The sequence below is a fragment of the Rhinatrema bivittatum genome, chromosome 17 (assembly GCF_901001135.1).
Source record: "Rhinatrema bivittatum chromosome 17, aRhiBiv1.1, whole genome shotgun sequence".
In the NCBI taxonomy this organism is placed as follows: domain Eukaryota; kingdom Metazoa; phylum Chordata; class Amphibia; order Gymnophiona; family Rhinatrematidae; genus Rhinatrema; species Rhinatrema bivittatum.
Window position 1 is genome coordinate 16228985 of NC_042631.1, and position 22798 is coordinate 16251782.

At 42.1% G+C, this 22798-nt stretch overlaps 1 protein-coding gene across 1 annotated transcript in view; it reads right to left on the minus strand.

Annotated features, from left to right (window-relative positions):
* The window catches only part of CSTF3 (cleavage stimulation factor subunit 3), a 128130-nt gene extending 109484 nt beyond the window's left edge, over positions 1-18646 (minus strand). Inside the window, exon 1 of the mRNA XM_029582046.1 lies at positions 18252-18646. Coding sequence (XP_029437906.1) covers positions 18252-18278 — 27 coding nt within the window. The 5' untranslated portion in view covers positions 18279-18646. The remainder of the gene's footprint in view (positions 1-18251) is intronic.
* Positions 18647-22798: the final 4152 nt, after the last annotated feature.

Consider the following 22798-nt stretch of genomic DNA (forward strand, 5'->3'; position numbering starts at 1 on the left):
CATTTTTCAGAACTTTCCAGAAATTTTTAAAAGATCTCTCTGGTCATATTCAGCAATTTCTGTATTCCCACTGCCACACAGTGTGCCTCAGTTCTGTATTTTAAGTTAAGGAGCTCAACTCCAGAAGGAGAGGGTGACTGATTTCTGTGCCTGGTGAACTGTGTTCACAGAACCCGTTACAGCTAAGCAATTTCTCTCTCTCTGAAGTTTGCCATAGTCACTCACACGAGATTCCCAAGTTATGGGTAGTCTTCAACAAAAATAAATAAATAAATAAATGGACACTCAATTTTCTGAATGTCTGTTTTTCTAATCCGTGCATAGCCACAGGTAAGGAAAATGTACACTTGTAAACTGAGTTTCCATTTTACTAACCTGACTGCTGTCAAGATTTGTTTTTTTTCCATGTTGCAGCTTTCGATGGTTCCTCCTGCTTGGTATCACAATGATATTGATATTAAGTAGGAGGAACCACAGAAAAGCTGTACTTTTTGCTTTTCTGAGCACGGCTTAGGGAGCCTCAAAACACCAGCTATGGGCTGGCGTTAATTAGTTAAAATGTGTGCTTCAGGCCAACTTTATTTTTTGCATGTGATGAGCACTATTAGCTACTTGCTGGTATGGACATGCATTTTAGATGCGCTAATCCCGATACTGCACTGGGCGTCCAAAAGGCGCATCCAACCGCGTATTTAGCGGCATGCTAAACTCAGCACCCAATATTGCATCAGCCCCCATGTGGGTAAATCGTGTAAATCTTAACAAAGCCTAGGTACATGCAGCATACAATGTCCATTTTCACTTATGGCCACTGCAGAGGTCCTTCATGTTATCTCAAAAGCATACATGCAAAACATAAGAAGCTTTCTGCTAACCCTGGGGGGTAAGGGGGGGGGGGGGTGAAAAATCCAGAAACTTAAGTCATCTGGGGGCATAAATAAAAAAAAAAAGCAATAAAATAAAACAATACAAAAAGCCAAAAAAAACCCCCAACTAAAAACAAGCAAAATAAAGGCTAAACAAAATAAAAAAGCTATAATAAAAACAGCAATTTTTTTCATACATATTAATTAGGGATACCCTGAAAACAAATGTTTACTGTCCTCTGGGACTGCAGTTTGACACCCCTTCTCTTGAATGAGATGCTCTGTGCCCTTTACAAACTGGTGTACAAGCACTGAACTACACAAGTCTGATAGGATGTTATGTGAGTCTGATCTAAGATCAGATTCTCATGTCCTGGGGCACTTAGGCATGTGTCAGACTTCTTATATTTTAGGATAGATTTGACCAACACAGAGTGCTGCTGAACTTGGGGAGTCAGTCAAATTCCTTAAGCTGCCTGGACATATTTCTTTTCTAAAACTAATCAAGAGTATGGAGTATGGAGGTGTGTTATATCCTCTTACATATGTTCTGGTACAGAAGGTAGACAATCGCTTCCACCAACTCTTTCGGGGTATCTAGTAATTAAAGGAGGCTAAATAAGTATGTCCTCGAACTCTAATTAGAATGGCCTTGGCTATTTCCTGAACAAAATTAGAAAAACAGGTCTTCAGGTGGAGAGAGGTCCAAAGAGAAGTTCAGGTAGAAACTCCTGTTCAAACTCTGCCTCTGACCCATAAGGGGACTGGACAGTAACACTCAAAATATAATTGGCGGCAAACTTTGTTTCCATATATCCTAGAGCTGAGCACCCTTCACTGTTGAAAGTTAAACTTGAGGTCGCAAAAGCAATTGGTCAGAGAAGAGTCTGACTGGATGGACACACCTATCTGATGTTCAAAGCTCAATTTCAGTGCTAAGTCACTTGGCACCATTAGAGAAGCAGCAGCAAGTGGCTCATCTGAGATATTCTCAGGCAGATGCAATATCGACACGTGGAAAATGGGGGCTCATGATTAAACGCCCACTCTAACGGGTGCCAATCAACCTCGCCCGGGCATCTGATGCAATATGCAAATGGTTAGCCGTGGTAAAAAGGAGGCACTAAGGGAAATTGTGCACCCCTAGTGCGTCCTCAGCAGCAGGTACCCAGGAGAGGTGGTTGCAGTGGGTTAGGAAAAAACAGATGCTCAATTTTACGAGCACCCATTTTCCTAACCTGTGCACAGCCAGTGGACACGCGTTAATTTAGCGTTCCTTTTCCTAACCTGACTGCTGACACTTTTTTTTCCCTTTTGGGCAGTTCTACTTTTCTTCTGACCTAATATCACAATATTAGGTCAGAGGAAGTACAGAAAGGCAGGTGTTAATTTTGGAGCTAAAAAGGTGTTGGGCACATTTTTTTTTTGTATTGGGAAAATAGCTAATAGCTTCATCAAGATGAATTTACATGCGATGAGCGCTATTAGCTATGCGCTCTACTGGACGCACTAATCCCCGATTTGCACTGGGGGCTATAGACATGTCCAAAACGCATGTTCAATTGTGTGCTGAACCATGCGCTGCAGCCAGTGCACTGTATTGCATCGGCCTGTTTATGTGGTACTGGGAAGGTTGCAATCCATCTGCATACTTCTCCCAGATGCCTTTGTGGTCAACTCCAGAAGTCACCTCAAGCCACCTCGTGCTGAGTTGCTCCTACCCCGCATTTCTCAAGCAGCCAGCCAGATATTGGGGAGGTTGCTGGCCTATCTACTTCCTATGGTGTCACTAGATTTTCTCTTCCTGAGACTAATCTTCCCCAAACTTATTTCCTGCTGCAAGTTGCTACTAACACTAAAACCACCTTCCCCATTCTTTACATTATCTCATAAGCCACTCTGTCATCTGAACTGTCCATTGCTCCTGAACTTCAAAATTTTCTTCTACTTATCAGCCATCACCACACTCCCTGACAATATTCCCTCCTTGTCGCTTTCATCGTACCTCTACCTCTCCTGCTCCTCCTCTAAAGATACCAAGTCCAATTCTAGCCCTCCAAGGCAACAATCACTCTATCAGAGCACATCCAACAGTTCTCTCTCCTATCTTATCTCCATTCCCCTTCTCCCCTCTTATCTTCCTTTCTTGTGCTCCCTGTGAAATACCCACTACTTCCAACAAGCTTGCCAATATTCATGACCTCTCATCTCCTTGCCTTGACTGAGACCTGGCTTTCCCCTGAGGATTCTGCTTCAGTTGCTGCTTTCTGTAATGAAAGGTTTTTTTTTCAAATACACCTTGCACAGTTGGCTGCAGTGGTGGTGTTGGATCTCTCATGTAGGCTTCAACCCCTTCTTCCACTTCAGTCCAGATTCCATTTAAAGACACCCTAAGGCTCACTAACACTCTTCATTGCACTTTACAACAAATGGAATCTATATTCCTGCAGCCCAGCTCCCACCACAAATAGGGTCCCCTTCTGGTGTACCACCCACCACCAATAAGGCAGGAGACCCTCCAAAACCTCCGGTCACTCCTAGCTGACATCACATTGGAATACCCTAGAACCATCTTCCTTGGAGACTTCAACACTCACGTAGATAACCCACACTTAATCTACGTAGAAATGCGCCTTCCCCTTACCACCAAGAAATCCAATGTCGTTACCACAATTCTGATCAGGCCATCATCCAACATAACTACGGAAACCTTCTTCCAGATCCTCCAAGTCCTGGAACTCAGCCAACTCTTACTTCTTCCCAGTATCAGCCAAGAACCCTGCTCAACTGTCTCCCTTGTGAACCACTGGAATGCCTTAATATCTCAAACTATTGGCACCCTCACCCCGAAGAAAATTGTTCAGGTTAGAAATTCCAGACTGACCCCCTGGTTCTCACCTGAACTGAAGAAACTAAAACTAACTGGAAGGAAACTAGAGCGTAAATAGAGGAAATCCAAAACTCCACAGGACAAAGAAAACTGCAGAAATCATCTGACAGCTTAACACAAGGCCATGACACTAACAAAAAGATTTTTTCTCTCCAAAACCATCACCCAAGCAAAAATCTCGCCTAGGGAGCTTTTCTATACTGTCATTAAATTCCTAGGAATGGCCCCACTGTCTCTATCACCAATCATCACTGACACTTACTGTATTAAAATAGATACCTTTTCCAAGATCACCCACATCAGAAACGACCTGGATGCCTCAGTCAAGGTCAACCTTTCACTAGAATATCCCCCCACCCCTCTCATTCACAACACTTTTCACCCATTCTCAGAAGCAGAAATTAACCTCCTGAATTCACTTAAACCCACAACCTGCCCCTCCTGGATCATCAAAAAAGCCAAAAGTGGGGTAATTCACCTTCTATAACCCATCAATACCTCAATCTCCAAAGGCCACCTCCCTAAACACCTAAAAATAGCAGTAGTTAAGCCTATTCTAAAGAAACCTGGTCTGGACCCAAATGACCTGAGTAACTACAGACCTGCCTCCAACCTCTCGTTTCTCAGCAAGATCATCAAAAAAGCAGTACTGCCGCAACTCAAATTCTCTGCCAATCAGGATTCAGGGTCCACCACAGTACAGAAACAGCCCTGGTGAGCAGCAGTTACTACCCTTAAGAAAAACATGGGTGTAACTTGCACGGAGCGGCGAAGCTTGCTGGGCAGACTGGATGGACCATTTTGGTCTTTTTCTGCTGTCATTACTATGTCAATGACCTTAGACTTTATCTAAACCATGGCCAACCTGCTCTCATAGTCTTCTTGACCTCTCAGCAGCATTCAAGACCATTGATCGCTTAATCCTGGTCACCTGCCTATCAAATCTGGGTATTTCAGTCATGGCACTAAACTGGCTCAAATCCTTCCTCCAGGACCAGACCCAAACCATCTCTCTTGGACGAGCCTCCTCCCTTTCCCACCCTTGTCTCTGTGGATTCCCCCAAGGCTCTATCCTCTCTACCACCCTATTCAATATACACATGACACTGCCCCTCTACCATACCCTTGCGGACCACATCCAAATACTATGCCCTTATAGGTCCAAATCCTGATTTAGCTATATCCAGACTCAATGCTATCCTAGGGACACTTTTAACCTGGCTACTACTGAACAAGTTGAAACTAAACCCAAAGAAAATAGAAGTCCTCTGGATTGGTAAACAGGACCATACCCACCCCCACATGGAAGTAACCCTCGAAGGTGCCACACTACCTTTCACTAACAAGTTAGAAGTTTGGGCTTCCTCTTGGATGCCAAACTTTCCAGTTTGGCATCCAAACTCTCTCAGTTACTAAATCAGCCTTCTTCCACTTACACCAATTACGCCACCTTTTCCCCTTCTTTGATGGCCCAGTTTTCACAAGCTTCATCCAGGCTTATTTCATCTACTGCCTGGACTACTGCAATGCCCTCTATGATGGTCTACCCAAGAAACTCAACCACCACCTACAGACTGTTGAAAATATAGCTGCTTGAAGCATTCTTAAAGCTAGAAAATGTGACCATATCACCCCCTCCTCCTCTTAGCCCTACACTAGCTCCCAACCTACTTCTGGAGCATTTTCAAAACCCTTATCCTGACATTCAAGGTCTTCAAAGGCATAGCCCCTTTTTACCTGACCAACCGTCTCACCCTATACAAACCTGCCCATCTAATGTGCTCATTTCCCCAGGCTCATCTGGTTGTCCAGCTCAGAGAAATGAAGCTATTCAGCACCAGGAAAACAACTTTCACAGGTTCTGCTCCTACTCTCTGGAACTCACTCCCATCTGACATCAAAAAGCTCCAGAGTGGACCACTTTCAGGAAAGTGCTCAAAACCTGGCACCCCCCCCAAGTTCCCTGAAGAGACTTCCAGCACCTCTACTCCCTCACCTGAGCCCTTGGGAACCACTCTCCCCAACCACCCATTAACCCCATGTCATTGTTGAATCTCAGGTCTACTCAAGTTCTTTTTCCTTACCTGTTACCTGAGCCCTACCTAGTTAATTTACCTCTCCAAAACCTGCCAAAGATTCCTTCTTTACCCTATCTCCTCTTAATGGAATTATTTTATAATTCACTTTGATATTCTCTCTCTTTTTATTGTATCTCACTATGTAAGGTTTCTTTTATTGAACTGCTACCTGTCGCACACTTTGAACTCATATGGTGGAAAACCGCGACTATAAATAAACGATGACAACTTTATTCCTTTGAGGAGGCCCACTCCATCAGCCTATTCACCCCACTACCTCTTTGGGTAGCTGTCATTTATCGATCCGTTGATAAAACCCCTCCTTCTTTCTCAGCGAATGATACCTGGCTTTCCTTCTTCCTTGACCCATTTTCCCTTCCCTTGCTCTTGGTGACTTTAACCTCCATGTTGATGACCTCTCCTCTTATACTTCAAAACTCCTCTCCCTAACCACCTCATTTTATCTCCAATTCTACTCTACCGCCCCTACTCACAAGCATTGCCACTGCCTCGACCTAGTGCTTTTCTCCAACTGTCTCTGACTTCTTCACCTCAGTTTTTCCTAAGACATCTGACAACTTTGACACTAAACCACCCTCCCCCCCAGCCTCACCCAGTCACCAGCTACAAGCTGTTGATCTTTGTATCCTCTCCAGTAGTTTTCTCTCTTTTCCTTCACTACATTATCTGAGTCAGTGGACAAAGCAGTTTCTTCTTACAACACTATACTCTCCTCTGCTTTAAACACTCATGCCCTTCCCCTTACTCATCCTGTATAGTGCACCAAAACCCAGCCTTGGATCACCCCTAGAATTTATTTCCTACGTCCCTGTGCCCACAATACAGAACGACTCTGGCTAAAATCCCATGCAGACTTCATACATTTCAGATTCATGCTGTCCTCCTTCCAGTATGCTATTGCACTTGCCAAGCAAGACTACTCTATCTAATAAACTATCTTCAATCCAACTCTCGCCATCTGTCATACAATTCCCTCCTCAAACTTTCTTCGTTTCCCTCCCCAACTTCACTATCCACTTCCATGACAAAATTCACATAATCACTTCTAGCTCCCTCCCCTTCTTACTTTATGCTTCCCCTGCCCTCCACCATGCTCTCCTTTTTTGAAGCCATAGTGTAGGAAACTGCCCATTTTTTTCCTCTTCCAAACTCATTACTTGCACCTCAGATTCCATTCCCACCCAATTCCTCAGTTCTGTCTCTACTGCAGACATCCTTTTCATCTGTTACATCCTCAGTCTATGACTTTCCACTGCTACCGTTCTTGCCGTCATACATGCTGTGACTCCTCAAAAAACCCTCTGGACCCTACTTGTCCTGCAAACTATCATCCCATCTCCCTCCTCTCTTTTGCTTCCAAACTACTTGAACATGTTGTTCACCACCACTGTTTTGATATACTTTCATTTCAAGCCATTCTTGGTTCACTCCAGTCTGGTTTTCATCCTCTACATTCCATAGAAACAGCCCTTACCAGAGACTCCAATGACCTGCTTATGGCTAAAATCAAAGATCTTTACTTAGTCCTTACCATCCTTGACCATTCTGCGGTTTTTGACACGTTCACCACCTACTCCTTGATACTCTGTCCTCATTTAGATTTCGGGACTCTGTCCTGTCTTGGTTCTCTTCTGACCTCTCCCATCACACTTTTAGCATTTCCTCTGGCAGATGATCCTCTACTTCCATCACACTATCAACTGGTGTGCCTTTGGGCCCTCTTCTAATTCCTTTAGCGCTATTTTCTTCTCAAGGCTTTCAATATCATCTTTATTCTGCTGATTCCCAGGATTTACTTCTCTACACCAGAAATTTCATCAAGAATCCAGTCCCAGATCTCAGCCTTCTTGTCTGACATTGCTGTGTGGATGTCCCACTGCCACCATAAACTCAACATAGCCAAAACAGAGCTCCTTATCTTTTTCCCCCAGCACACTTCCCTTCTATATTTCTCTATTTCTATGGATTACATTGTAAACCTCCTAGTCCCCTCAGCCTGTAACCTTGAAGTCATCTTAAACTCCTCTCTCTCCTTCTCTACACATAACCAAACATTTCCAAAACATGCTGTTTCTTTCTCTATATCACCAAAATCCATCCCTTCCTTTCTCAACACACTACCACCCTTATCCGTGTTTATCACTTCTCACTTAGATTATTGCAACTTGCTCTTCACAGGTTTCCCAGTGAACCATCTCTCTCCACTTCAGTCTATCCAAAATTCAGCTGCACGACTTATCTTTTGCCAAAGCTGCTACACCTATAACCCACTTCTTCTCAAGTCACTACATTGGCTACCTACCCATTTCTGCATACAATTCAAGCAACTCTTACTCACCTACAAGCCCCTTCACTCTGCAGCTCCTCACTATCTCTATCTCTCCCCACACCCCTCTATGTGCACTCTTCTCCTCAGACAAGTCACTTATCTATGACCTTCTACTCTTCTGTCAATTCCTGACTCTGTGCTTTCTATCTGGCTGCACTATATACTTGAAATAGTGGTACATCATGCTCCCTATCTTGCCTTATTTAAATCTAGTCTAAAAACACCATTTTGAGGCTGTTTTTAAATCTTAACTCCCAACTTTTCTACTTACAGCCTCAATACTTTTTAATTGTCTTAATAAATTAAATTCCCCAAGTCTCTTTTGTCCTGTATATTTATCTTGATTAGATTGTCAGCTCTAGGAAGGTACTGTCATTTTTTGTAGTAGTAGTAGTAGTAGTAGTAGTAGTAGTAGTAGTCCTGTCTCTTGAAAAGTTTGGGGATCCCTGATCTAAGACTAACAAAATACGTGTATACTGTCCAATTTAAACAGCAAAATTTATGAAAAATTTTTCAGTGTAAGGATATTGTGGAAAAATATGCATTATGGCTATGTCACTGTGGAGATCTGCTATTTATAAAACAAAATGTAAACACCTTCTGGAATCTATTAAATAACTAATATCTTTTCAACAAGAATACCTAGCATTCAAGCTAGTGTCTTTAAAAAAACCAAAACGTTTGCTGTTAAACAGGTCTGAAAATCTTATGCTGTAACTACTGGGAAATTTCAATTTGTACCCAGAGGGAGTTGCAATGTTGACTTCTTTACGCTCTAAAGTAGACTAGGTATGAAGCAAAACCAATTATTGCTCATCTCACAACAGAATAAGAAACCAGCAGACATAGCTAAACATATCAAGGCAGATTCAACATTTCCCAGTGAAAATATACACTACAAAAAATGTTACTGAAACGAAATCCAAATCAGACCACTTATTTTCAAGGCACATGCTCTATGCAGGAAATATAAACCACAAAATGAAGACAGAATTGGGCCCTTACTAAGTCAGTCAGAAAACTGCAGGCTTCATATAAGACTTTCATATCAATATATTTTCTTTTACCATATGTTGTACCTTGTATAAGCCAGTCTCAGGTAGATTCATGTAAACTGTAATTTTGCTTTGCTAAACGCTTGGTTTCATTCAGATTACATGCGGTATATTAAAGTAATAAAAAAAGTTCCATTATATTGGAAGCTCTAAAATGCATAATTGCAATAAAACATTTACAAAACAGCACAGCAATTACTAAATACCACCCTTCTACATTTAGCACACTGCTTATAGAACCACAATGGCAGAAAAAGACTGCATGGCCCATCTAGTCTGCCCATCCAGCCAATTAATTTATGTAAAATATATTTAGAAAACTTAAGTGCCAGGGAAAAATGTTTCCTTACTTTCTTATAGCTTTTTTGCTTGTTTTTTTGGTTGCCATTTTGCTTTGCTTTTTATTTTTTAATTTTTTTCCTTGTTTTCCTATATTATTTTATGCTTTTTTTTATTTTTAAGAGGCGGATGCCAAATTTTAAGCATCTGGGTAACCTGGCTCCCAGGATTTTTCTGACCCTGATGGATAATATTTTAACATTCCACTATAGCTTAACAACAAACTTACAGAAACAAACACATAGAGGGCCATCATTCTAAAATTACCTCTAAGGGTCAACAGAGTATATATGTGCATAAAAAAAAGTCATAAAAGTTATTGCCAAAAGCAGGGCTGAAAAAACTCAAATGCTGGATTGCCCGTGGGACTAAAAGTAAGTGTCTGGTGCTTGCTGGAGAAGCCATAGATGGAGAGGTGGAGCAGCAGGCTGGAAACAGCTGAAGTAGTGATACTGGGCAGGTAAAGGCAGCAATGGCCCCAAGGAGAGGCAGAGAGGCAGAAATGGAAAAGGTATTGACAGTTTGAGTGGGGAGGAGCAAATACCAATGTGTGCTACCAAAACTGTTAACAGTACTGGTAGCTAGGGCAGGAAGAAGCTGCAGCCTAGACCAAGAAGAGGGGCAGGGACCAGGGACAGAGCCTGGAAAAACGCTATGAGGGGGAAGGGGAAAGCAAAAGAAAACCATGTGAAATAGAAAACAGTAATTTTAAAAAGCTATAAAGATTTTTTGTTCCCTGGCTCCCAAGAATTTTGACTGGCACCTAAGCTTTTTAAATTAAATGTTCAACTCCTAGCCAAAATGTAACAGCAGCCATTACAATCACTATCTGCAATTTGTTAAACAAACTTTCCTATAATATTAGACCAAAAAGACATTAATATAGTATCTACTCGCATAATATAACCACAATGGCCCCGATCACGTGTTTTGGGCTATAAAAAAAAAATCCCTCTCGCAAGAGTCAAGTAAAGAGTCACAATTTGTATCACTAAAAATTAAAATTTACCACCACCCAACAATTGTCAAAACAAGCAAATGTAAACAGTTACTAATATAGCTTGTTACACTGCATTATTAGCGAACGATGGACCAAAAAAATCACATAACATCAAGATATAAAACCACTACTTACCCAGGTATTTATCAGGGATAATGATAAGAATGATCTTGGAAACATCAAGACAGAAAAATAATAGAACATAAAATACTAATGCAATGGAAATACTTGCTGACAGTGCATAATGAACAATTTCAAGAATATCCACGGACAGCCAGGTGGCTCAGTGGCTGTACTATGTACTGCCATGTGGGGGAATATGGGTTTGATTCCTGACTCTGGGCCGATGCAATAAAAGTTTAACGCACAGGTTTAAACATTTTTAATTTCAGATGCAACAAGCTAATGGTATATGAATCATCAGGCATTAAAAAAGTGCACTGACTGGAAAATGTACACAAACTAGATTTAAAATGTGCACTCTGCATAGGCTGAAGGCAAAATTGTTCTTACCTGATAATTTCTTTCCTTGAGTTCTGCTAGAATAATGCAATCAAAGATCTCCTTCTTACCATTTAGAAAAACTTTATTTTTTTTTTTTTTTGCTATCCCTCAAGGTTCTTCCCCTTTTTGAGGGAGGGCGAAGAGGGAAGTGAGAAAAGAGGAAGAGAGAGCACGCCGGATTATCTTGAGCATCTCTGCTTATGGCCCCTGTGTTCCTGGCTGGTTCCTGGGCTGGCCTAGCAGGACTCAAGGAAAGAAAATTATCTGGTAAGAATTTTACCTTCTTTTTCGCCTGCTAGACCAGTCCAATACATTTGGAAGATACAAAAGCAACCCCTAAACTGGATGAGAGGAAAACAGGGCTGCCTTAAGGACCCCAGATCCAAAGGCTGTAACCTCCTTTACCCACTGGTCCAGCTTGTAGTGCTTGGAAAAGGATTACAGGGATTTAAATGTATTAAAATTTATAGCCCGCACACATCACAAAGTTTCGTAACTGCTTACATATTAAAACACGCATAATCAAATCAAACATACATGGCCAGACAGAAAAATCAACCTCATTAATCAATAGGCACCAAGGCTCAATCACTGATAAGAGTTGCAAAGGCTTCTCTAAACAGAAAAGTTTAATTCATTCTTAAATGATTTTTTCATTTTAACGTCTGAACAGGGGATGACCAGATCTCACCTCGTGAGACTGAGAATGCTTCTGCTTAGAATGCTGATTGAATCCTTGTAGAGTGAGCCTGTATACCATTAATTATGTGAGCCGCAAACATTGATTCCTTGATCTATCTCGCTAATGTGGCCTTGGAAGCTGCTTCCCTCTTTTGTGGTCCCCCAAACAGCACAAACAGCCTATAAGAATTCCTGAAAGGGTTTGTCACCTTCAAGTTTCTTAAAACAGCAGGACATATGTCCAGGAGATGAAGTCTTTCATCCTTGCCTTATTTAAAATTTTTCTATTCCACAACTTCCTGAATACTCGTCCAGTACAGATAACCTTTATATTCCTTTCTTCAAAAGGCTGGTAATGATACTGTCCATTCAGATGGATGGGGGACACAATCTTTGGCAGGAATGAGAGTACTGGCTGGAAGGTGACAATGTGCAGACATCAGCAAGTATGGCTCGCTGCATGAAAGGGCTTGCAACTCCAAAATACATCTGGCAGAGCAAATCACTACCAGAAAGGAGCCTTAAAAACTCGAAAGGTGACTGCCACTAGTGCTTTAAGGAGATTAAGGTCCCACTGAAGCACGTTGGGTCTGAAAGGGGGACACAGAGCTTTAACCCCTTTTAAAAAGTGCATCACACCTGGATGTGCAGCTATCTGGGTCCATTTAATGTGGCCTCTTTAGCATGAAATGGATGTCATTTGCACCCTCAGCGAATTAAGGACTAAAGCTTTAACCAGGCCAATCTGCAAAAAGTCTTGAATCCGTGGTATGTCCCATTTCCATGGGGAAGTCGTCTGCTCCCGACAATAAGTTTCAAATAGACTAACTTGAATATAGGATAAGGTTGAATCCCTCTGGGCTTTTAGCACAGTCATGACTGCTTGGGAATAACCCCTGCCTTGCAGTCATGACCTCTCAAAGGCCAGAGCATAAAACTGAATGGAACTCGTCTTCCATGAGAATTAAACCCTGATGCAGTAAACCCCATAGTCTGGGGAGCTGTAGTGGTGTCCCCATTAGGAGCCGAATCAAGTCTCCATACTAAGGTCTCCATGGCAAATCCGGGGCTACTAGTATCACATTTGAGAGGAGATCTTCTATGCTTTTTATAAGCTTGCCTATCAGAGGTCAATGTGAAACTACAGGAATTGGTTCTTCGGCAAAGATTAGGAATCTATCCCCTGAATCCTTTCTTCTGCAGACGGAAGAACCTGTGTACCTTGGCGCTGACCCGGGACACCTTTACATTCACTGCCAGTAGATCCCAATGGGTCCATTATCATCTGGAAGGCCTTCTGCTTGAGTTCCCATTCCCCGGGGTCTCTCCTGTTCTTGCTAAGAAAATATGCCTTCAAGATTTCTTTTCTCTACCGACAGTGTCTAGGTCCTCTATATCTCAAACACAGCAGTAGGAAAATCTGAAACCTCTGAACCATTCTGAACTCCTAAAATGACTTGTACTGTGCTACCGTTTCTATTTGTATTATTTTTTTCTCCTTATCTCTTTCACAGACCACCTGCAGCTGTTAGAACTGGGAAGATAGCCAGTACTTTGTTAAGATAAGGAAGAGAGAATGACCAATCAGTATTTATGTATTCCAGCCTGGCAAAGCTCCCAAAGTTTGGGTCTTAATTGGCACAAAACTAGATTAAAAAAAAAATGTCAGGACTTTTGAAATCAGTATAGACATATGCCTACTGCAAGTAGTATTTCACATATCTAGTCATTAGGAGTTTTAGAAGTTAGATGCCTATGTCATTTTGACATTTCTTTACATATTTCTAACTTCAATACATAAGTAATCAGGTGCACTTCTGCCAATAGATTAATGGTGATAGAAGTAAATCAAAAGCACCCAAATGGCTTGACGAAGCACGTATGATGTAAAGATCAAAGAACTTTTATAGCTAAATTCTCCTGGCCATGTAACCTTACATATGTGATTTTTAATAATTAAAATATATGAGGCCAGGGGTTTCAGATAGTGTGACTTGACCTGTATTGAAATAAAATTAATACTTTAATTCATGGGCCACGAGTCCATGAATTGTCAACAAGAAAAAGAGTATATATACCGTGAAGTCCGGAAGCTTGGGGCTGCTATGATATGCAGAGTATGGTATGCCCAAGATCCCAGCAGACTTTACTCGTTGGTAAGAAACCATCTTTTAATTTTGTCTGTATCTTTGATATGACTTGATCAATTCAATACTTTCCTTGTGTAAAATAAATATTCTTTTTTTAAGAATCTCTCTCTGCATTATTAAGTGGCTCTGATCTAATAAATAATTAACTGAGCTCAAAACGATGCATCAACTCTAAGGAGCACTGATGTGTTAGACTTATGTGACATGGTATTCTTAGGTAAAAAGAGTAATCTAAGGGAACTCCTTAGTAACATCTTTCTTACTTAGAATTATCTATCAGAGCAGAACCAAGACATTACAGTGTGAGATGCTGGGTTAGATTCCTCTCTGCCCAGCTGAGAATCTCGTTTAGTTCCTCTGCAAGCCTGAGGCTGGTTCAGGCTTGCAGAGGAACTAAACGAGATCATACAAAGATTGACCAGGAAACCAGTTGTTTATATATTTTGTACCTGTCACATATGCCACTGCCATGGCGCTGTCTGACAGGACTCTGACTGCCCTTCCTTTCACTCTCAGTGGGAATGCCTGGAGTGCCAATTTGATGGCTCTCAATTCTAATCTGTATTTTTCAGTTTTTTTATTTTATTTTACAAAGAAATGCAGAGAAACAATGAATTGTGACTTTGAAAATGTACTTTAAGAGCAAGCTGGTTTGCAATAATCACACTGCTGGAGCAATCTGTGTAACTGTCATTTGTAATCCACACAAATCTGACTTTTTAGGGTGTGGTATACTTTTGCAAGCCACTATTAACTATTGTGGTTGACAATAGCTCCAACAGGTGCAGATAGTTCCAAGCCCTGAGACCACTTAGGGTGCACAAGGACCCTATGTCATCTAGTATTTTGGTGACCCTCTTTGGGCATGAGGGTTGGCCAACCTTCCACAATGTCTAGAATAGCATCTAAGAACGCCAATGACTGCAAGGGCTCCAAATTACTCTTCGTGTAATTCACCACTCAGTTGCCAACTTTTGTAGAAGTCCAAATACTGTGGTGGACGTCTGCCGGTTCTCCTGGTCAGCTGATCATCTAAATAAAGATGTACCCCTGCTTGTGCAGAGTTGTTGCTATGATTACCAAGACCTTGGAAAAGGTCCTTGGAGCAGTTGCAAGCCCGAACAGTAGGGCCTGAAACATGCACAGCACAAATACCTTTGGAATGCAGGCTTGACAGGTATATGGAGATATGCTTTTGCCATCTAATGATGACAGAAATTCTCCTTTCCTTACTGCCAGTGCCATTCTTAAGTGGAGCATCTTGAAACATCTGTTGACCCCTTTCAAGTCTAACAGGGTGAAAATTCTCATCCATCTTTGGGACTGCAAAATAAACTGAATGTATCCCTTATCCTCTTTCCTGAGGAGGGAATGGAGCTGTGGTGGGGTGGCCAATTCCAGTCCTCGAGAGCCACAAACAAGCCAAGTTTTCAGGATATCCACAATGAATATGCATGAGATAAATCTGCATACAATGGAGGCAGTGATCTGGCATTGGAGAGGAGCATTTGGATGCGTATCCCCCTAAAATTAGATCCAGGACCCAGTGATCCATGGTAACACAGGTCCACTCTGCATAATACCATGAAACGCATCCACTTATTTGAATTATTGCCAGATATCATCGAGATGGGGGGGGGGGGGGGGGGGGAGGAGGTGTCTTCCCTCAGTCTTTTGGCTCCTTGAAAGGACTGAGGATTTCCTTCACTCTGTATGCAAAGTTGTTAACCCCATATAATCCTTTTCCTATGTTGATACTGTACTTGAAATGCTGCCACCACAAATCTGCATATTTGGCCGGCCTTTATCCTCTGGTTGTTTTGGGGCTTAGATTCCCCCACATCCTTTACCATTTTTTCTTAATCTTCTCTAAATAGTAGGCAGCTCTGGAAAAGGGGGCTTGCAGAGTCACAACTTGGGTACCAAATCTACTGCCAGTTGCAGAGCTAAGGAAACATCCTGGTTGCAACTTCCAAGGTTACCAACCTAGCAGATAATCTGATCAAACCGCTGACTCCAAGTGTGCCGTTTCTAGGTCTCTGGCAACTGATGAATCCAATGTAAGACTGCCTAACTTAAATAGCCTCCACAAATCGAGACCTGAATAGCCATGGCCCTATGGAGGATTCACACCCTAAGCTTCGGGATTTTAATCTTCCTATCCTGAGTGTCCTTTAAGGATATACCTCCTTCCGACGGGATGGAGGTTCTTTGGTCCTTCGCAGACACCAGTGCATTCACCCTTGGGACCCATAATAATTTCTTTTTCTCCTCAGGGAGAGGGTACAGCCTGCCTCCTGTGAGCTTCCCTTGTGACGAGTTCCATTCTGCAAGTGCCAATATGAAAGTAAAAAGTTTTTGATGGCTCTCTCATCCCGAGGTATGGGGGTCGCCTTTAGTTGGATCTTCTGGGGTGGTGCATAAAATCTTCACATGGCGGGCAGAAAAAACCTGGTAACAGTAGTGACCCTTTTAGCTCCAAAAGCCAACCAGCTGTGGACCCAAAGTGGGTTTTTGTTTTTTTTTTTACTCAAACCTGCTGTGCCTGCAGCGGGCTCCCACAACAAGTTCAAAGCACAGAACCTGCATCTAGTGTAACGGAATAATCTAGCAGATGAAAATGAACACATTTTAAACTTGGGGGAGTGAGATAGTCTTTCAATCATTATTTATGCACATATTTATGTGCAGAAAACATGGTCTGTTTACAAAGCATGTTTTCTGTGCAAAATTTCCATTATAAATTCCAGTGCCAGAAGTCCAGCTTCTGCCCATAGACTGACACTAGCACTGGAAACTTTACTCCAATTCTGACCAGGAGTACAACTTCCAGTGCTAAGATAGCATGAGTTAAAACAACACACCTCTGCATTGAGTTAATGCCTTCATTTGCACTGGATTTCCAGGCAAGGGCACTAAACAGGATGCACAGTTTTATATGCATATTTTTGTGCACAAAACTCCTTGCTGAATCAGGAGTAAAATATGTGCACAACTGAGGGCAAAACTGTGTGCATCTTATTGCATATGCTTCCTCTGCACCATCGCTACCTGAGAAGCTTTCACAGCTCTGGGGGAGAAGTCAGTCATTGTGCAAGGAAGACACCTAGAAGCTGGATTTAAGGCCCATGATCTTAGGATTCCATAAAGAACCCTGGGGTACAGGGCTTCTGGTTGGAAACTATTCCAACAAAAAGACTGGCCTAAAGTAAGGTAGAAGGATATGTAAAACAGGAGAAAAGTCATTGAGTACGAAAGTTCATGGCACAAGGTGCCAAACTTAGTTCTGATCTTGCTTGAAATTCCAAAGGAGCAAGAGAACTGTTATTTACAAACACTGCTTTGAATGTTGTGTATACATAAATAAAATACTAGGTCAAAATAAACATCTAGGTAGCTGGACCACAAAAGATGTAAAATGTCTAACAGGAGAAGAAAAAAGCACAACTGGCAATACAAGAAATGACTTCTAGTCCTGTAATGGAGTTTCTTGAGAGGAACTAAGAAAAGGCTATTGAGTATTTACATTTCTCAGTGAGACGAGCTTTTTAAAGCAAAGTGTATAAAATATAAAAGTGCGTTTGGAATGTATTATAGAATTATTCTGAAAATAAAGTGAGACCATGATCTCAAATGAACGGGAGCATACAAGAATGGGAGATGGAAAATCGCACTAAAGAAAAAAGATTTTCCGGTATATCCATATTCTGAACATAAGAACTTGCCATGCTGGGTCAGAGCAAGGGTCCATCACTTTCACGTACCCCAATTTCACCAGATAATCCACAAATAGACTCACTGGAAACAAGGGGGTGGGGGTTGTAAGGAACTCTAGAAACGCTTCTTTCAGCCCTTCCCTATGCGATTTGAAATGCTATTCTATACTATTTAACTAGAAAACGACAGAAGAAAAATGTTAGAAGAATCTAACTTACCCAAAGCTACCGCACTTGAATATCATTCAATGTGAAATATCATTAAAAGGCGGAATATATAAACCAAATCGATCCATTAATTTAAGAACACTTTAAATTAAGAGTTCGGGTAACCCTGTCGCCTATGCCTTTTTAAACGTCCCTATAAACGAAATTTAATTCTATTTGTTCGGGCAACATTTCCCCTTCCTTTATCACAAAAGAAACGCGCCTGTCCGTAGCCACCGACCAACAAACCCACCTGGGCCCTTTCTCAGCAAGAAGAAACAGGAGCCCAAGATACACCGTGACCTCAGCCCCCCCCGATCCCGGCCAACACATGCCGTGGCCCACGCAAGCACCCGGCACAGCCTCTGCTACCTCAGCGCCGCTCCGCGAGAAAGGCGGCGACGGCGGCACTCACCTGGTCAGCGGCGCCTTCTGCAGACATCTCAGCCAAAAAAAAAAAGAAAATAAAAAAAGAAACCCTGAAGAACGAGCGGGCGGCTCAGCCAAGAGATTAAAACCGTGCTCTAAGGTTGGAAAGCAGGGCCGTACTCCCAAGCGTGGCCTCCCCTCAGCCCTCTCTGGCTCAGTGAAAATGGCGTCCAACCGTCCCGGAGCCCGAGCGGCGCGGCCCGGCCGAGTCCGCAGAATGTGAGCAGCGCCCCCGCGCGGCGCGGCCGTTGGAAGAGAGGAGGCGGGAGGACCCGCGGCGCCGCGCCGCACCACGTGACGTGACCGCTGAACACCCGCAGCGACTCTCTGGTAGTGGCCTGCGTCTGCTCTGCCCCCACCGCAGTCCTCCGTTCCAGCAGACCGCGGCGTCTTCTGACGTAAAAAGAGCGGCGAGTAAGGCTGAACACGGAAGCAGCAGGAGCGCTGCATACCAAGCCCCGCCTTCTCATACGGAGTCTTCTGCTCTTCACGTTGTATTCATCGCTGAAATCTGGTAACAGCTCTATCGTTTGTTTACATGGAAAAGGATCTTAATTATTGTGTTCAGCTTTAAGGTAGAGTACTAGTAACTACAGATAAAGCTGCAATGGATCTGGCCTTGGAATATTGTGCATAATATTTATGTTGGCTGAATAAAAATCATCTTTAGTTGCCATTGAAATTTTCTGCTCCTTTTTTTTTTTTTTACGTCTAAGCAGCTGTAATTCGTCCAAGCAGCTGTAATTCGTCCTAATTATTGGGAGCAGCCTTATTGAAAACATGATACCTATCACTAGATCTTTCTTACTTTAATACGCAGTCTAACTAGTACTTTGGATCACACTTCCGTGGGATCTGTGAGTAGACTTCATATGGAGAATAACATCTCTGATCAGCCTTTTAATCAGGTTCCAGTGGAAGGGAACGATGTCTCGCTTTTTGCATTGCTGGCTAAACAGTGATAGATGTCCATTGTGTTCTAGGCCCTGTTTCCTAAAACTTGAACTAATCTAATTGGAAAGTCTACATCTCTGATACAGAGGGAGGGGAGAGGAGGGAGTGCCTACTCGATAAGAATACAGAGCAATACAATGGAAGAGGTGAAATTCGAAGCATAAAGCAAGAGCAGGATCTGGGGGTTATCCTATCTAATGATCTTAAGGTGGCCAAAGAAGTGAATAAAGCAACAGTAAAAGCTAGAAAGATGCTTGGGTTCATCAGCAACAACAAAACAAAAAAAGATGATATTGCTACTATATAAAGTCCCTGGTGAGATGACACTTGGAATATTTTTCAATTCTGGAGACTGCATCTTCAAAGGGATATAAATCAGATGGAGTCAGTGTAGAGGATGACTACTAAAATGGTCTTCTTTCTAAGGGCCTGATTTGCTAAATGTTTTTTCCCATTCTGTGTCTATGGAAAAAATGCTTAGTAAATGACCCCCCTAAAGTATATAGGTATAGAGTTAATTATCTAAACATATATATCCTAGAGAAAAGGCAGGATAGGAGAGCTGTGATATAGACATTTAAATACTTTAGTAGTACCAATGCAGAGGAGTCAGGCTTCTTTCAAAGGAAAGCATGCTCTATAATGAGGGGTCATGGGATGAATGTGAAAGGATAATCTAGAGTAAGCTACCCAGCCAAGAGAATATGGTATTAGGTCTATGGTAACGCATGTTAGGTGTAGGCTTGGTCCTCAGAAAGCCACGAGTAAACAGAATTGCAATTACAATATACTGAACCTCCCATACCAAGACAGCACTAACTACCAGCATTCAATCCTACCTATGAAAAGGCAACATTGCAAATATTACACCAGGCCCTAAACTCCAAAACACCTCCTATTAAGAAAACAGAACAAACCAGGCTGTTATCAATCTCCACACAAAAACTACAAGCAGAGCACCTCACCTTGTTCACACATGCCAAACACAGACAGACCTTCACCAAATTCCTAACAGAGAGACTGTAAAGTGGAAATAAAAATGTGCAGACAAAACCTGAAGTGGAAACCACAATCCAGACTGTATGCAGTGCAACTATGGAAAAACAGTTTTCACTGCTGGGCAGGGAAAGGGAAGAAAGACCGAAGACCAATGGTTTTTGTGTCCCTTGGGCCGCGCTGCTTGGAACTACCAGAGTGGGGAGGCAATGATTGGGGGGGGGGGGGGAGAGGAGGCTGATGTTGTTTGCTGCCCTATGGGCAGTGCTACTTTTCATTGCTGGGGCAGGAGCGTGTGCCACGCTGTTCTTGGCCCGACGGGAGGAAGGAGGAGGAAATTGATTGGTTGTGAAGCTTCACTGGTCGCATTGCTATTTACTGTCGGGGGGGGGGGGGGGAAGAGGAGGCTGGAGTCCGATAGTTTTCACACGACGGCACCCCTAAAGGATGGCGCCTAGGGCCAAGGTCACTTCGGCCATAGGTTAGCTACGGGTCTGGATTTTTCATGAAGTATGGAATGTGTTGATGGACTGATATTTGTTCAGTGATTCTAATTGCAGAATTTTGAATATATTGCAAAGCCCATCCAGGCAGATCCAAATACAGCAAGTACAATAATCAACTGATGACATGACCAAAGAGTGGATTACACTTTTAAGGTCAGTGTCCTTCAAAAAAGGACACAATTTCCTGAGCATCTGAAGTGTATAGTAAGCATTACGACTACCTGTTTAATCTGTGAGCAGAGAGAAAGCCTGGTATCCATGATGATGCCCAGGTTTCTGACTTCCTCAGAGATGGCAATATTAACTCCATCTATATTCAGTGTTGTGGGCATACCTTCTATGGATATCTAGCTAAACATAGAATCTCAGTTTTTGACATCTTTAGGACTGTTATTAGTCAACCACAATTTCAGTCTTTCTAAATATGTTGCAACTGTTTTGAGTGCATCAATATGTGACCCTCTAATAGGAATAAAATGAACGTCATCTGCAAAGACTGGATATTCTACATCTAGCTCTGCAAAAATATTTATTTATTTATTTATTTAACATTTTCTATACCGACCTTCATGGTTAAAAACCATATCAGGACGGTTTACATCGAACAGGGGTAAAATAACTAGATAAAGGAAAAAAAACAAAGTTACATTAAAACGAGGACTGTGAACTTGGAAGCTTAGGAATATGACCATTTGAGGCAAGAAATCATATTAAACAAGGAAGCTGATAGAGCAGATCGCTGTGGAACACCCCTATTTGACTTAAATACAGACGATCGAGCTCCTAATTGTATAATAATTGTACAATAATTCCTAAATGTATAACTATATACAGTCTTCAAGACAGGATGAAAACCATTTGAGGGCAGTATTATTAATCCCTATGTGCCCGATACTGTAATCAATTGTATCGAAGGCCATGGAAAGATCTAAAAGTACTAATAAAAATTCTGAGCCAGTCAAACCCAAGACTAAGAATCTCGAAAAGAGATAAAAGTAACATTTCAGTATTGCAACCGCTTCTAAACCAGTAATGTTGGGAATCAAGAAGAGGGTATTTTTCCATTACATCTTGGAGTTGCAATAAATGGAAGATTGGAAATTGGTAGGTAGTTTTTAAAATCCTCAGCTGCTACGTTATGCTTTTTTAAAATCGGATTTATGGTGGCAGTTTTCAACATCTTTGGCAAGAACTTTTCCTTCAAGGAAGAATTTATCAGTTGACTTATAAACAAAGAGGTATCTTTCCTAAAGCATGCATGCATGCATGCATGCATTTATTTATTTAATATACCGACCTTCATGACAGGTGTCATATCAAATCGGTTTACATGGAACAAGGGGAAAAAAAATTCTTATCAATCATTTCACAGTAAAATAATCAGAGGAGGTAAAAAGTTACATATAACAAGGAGATCGAACTTGGGAATAGAAGAAAGAGAATGACAGAGGGATAACCATTGTGATAAAAATGGTATCACTATGTAAGTTGTCCGGTAGGCTTGAGATGTGGAGTTCCGAAAGTGAATAGATTAAGGGAAAGCTTGGCTAAATAGCCAGGTTTTAAGTTTTTTTTGAAATGCGTTTGAGCATTCATTTGATAGTTTTTACATTCCCAATAACACTTCAGTCGGAGAGGTTTCTTCAAATGGATGTCGTGAATTAAGAACATAAGAAGTTACCATTGTTTGTATTATAAAGTAACATTCATAATAAAACGGCTCCCTGAAAGTGCGCTATATACATTTTAATAAATTGAAACTGAAGCAATAGATACCGTATGGGAACTGGGAGAGGAAACAGCAGACTAGTGTGCTGCGCATGCGCGCTTTTTCTTCACGCCCTCCAACCAGCGGACCAGGCGAGGTCGCTGTGCCACCGTGCATCCCTTCTCCCGTGGAATAGAAGAGGACACTGCGCAGGCGCATTTTTTTCCCCCCGCGTCGCTCTAGGAACCTAACAGGCCAACTACGCAGGCGCATTTTTTTCCCGCGTCGCTCTAGGAACCTAACAGGCCAACTACGCAGGCGCACGCCTTCCTTTCTCTCGGCGCAGAAGAGGGTGCTGCGCAGGCGCGC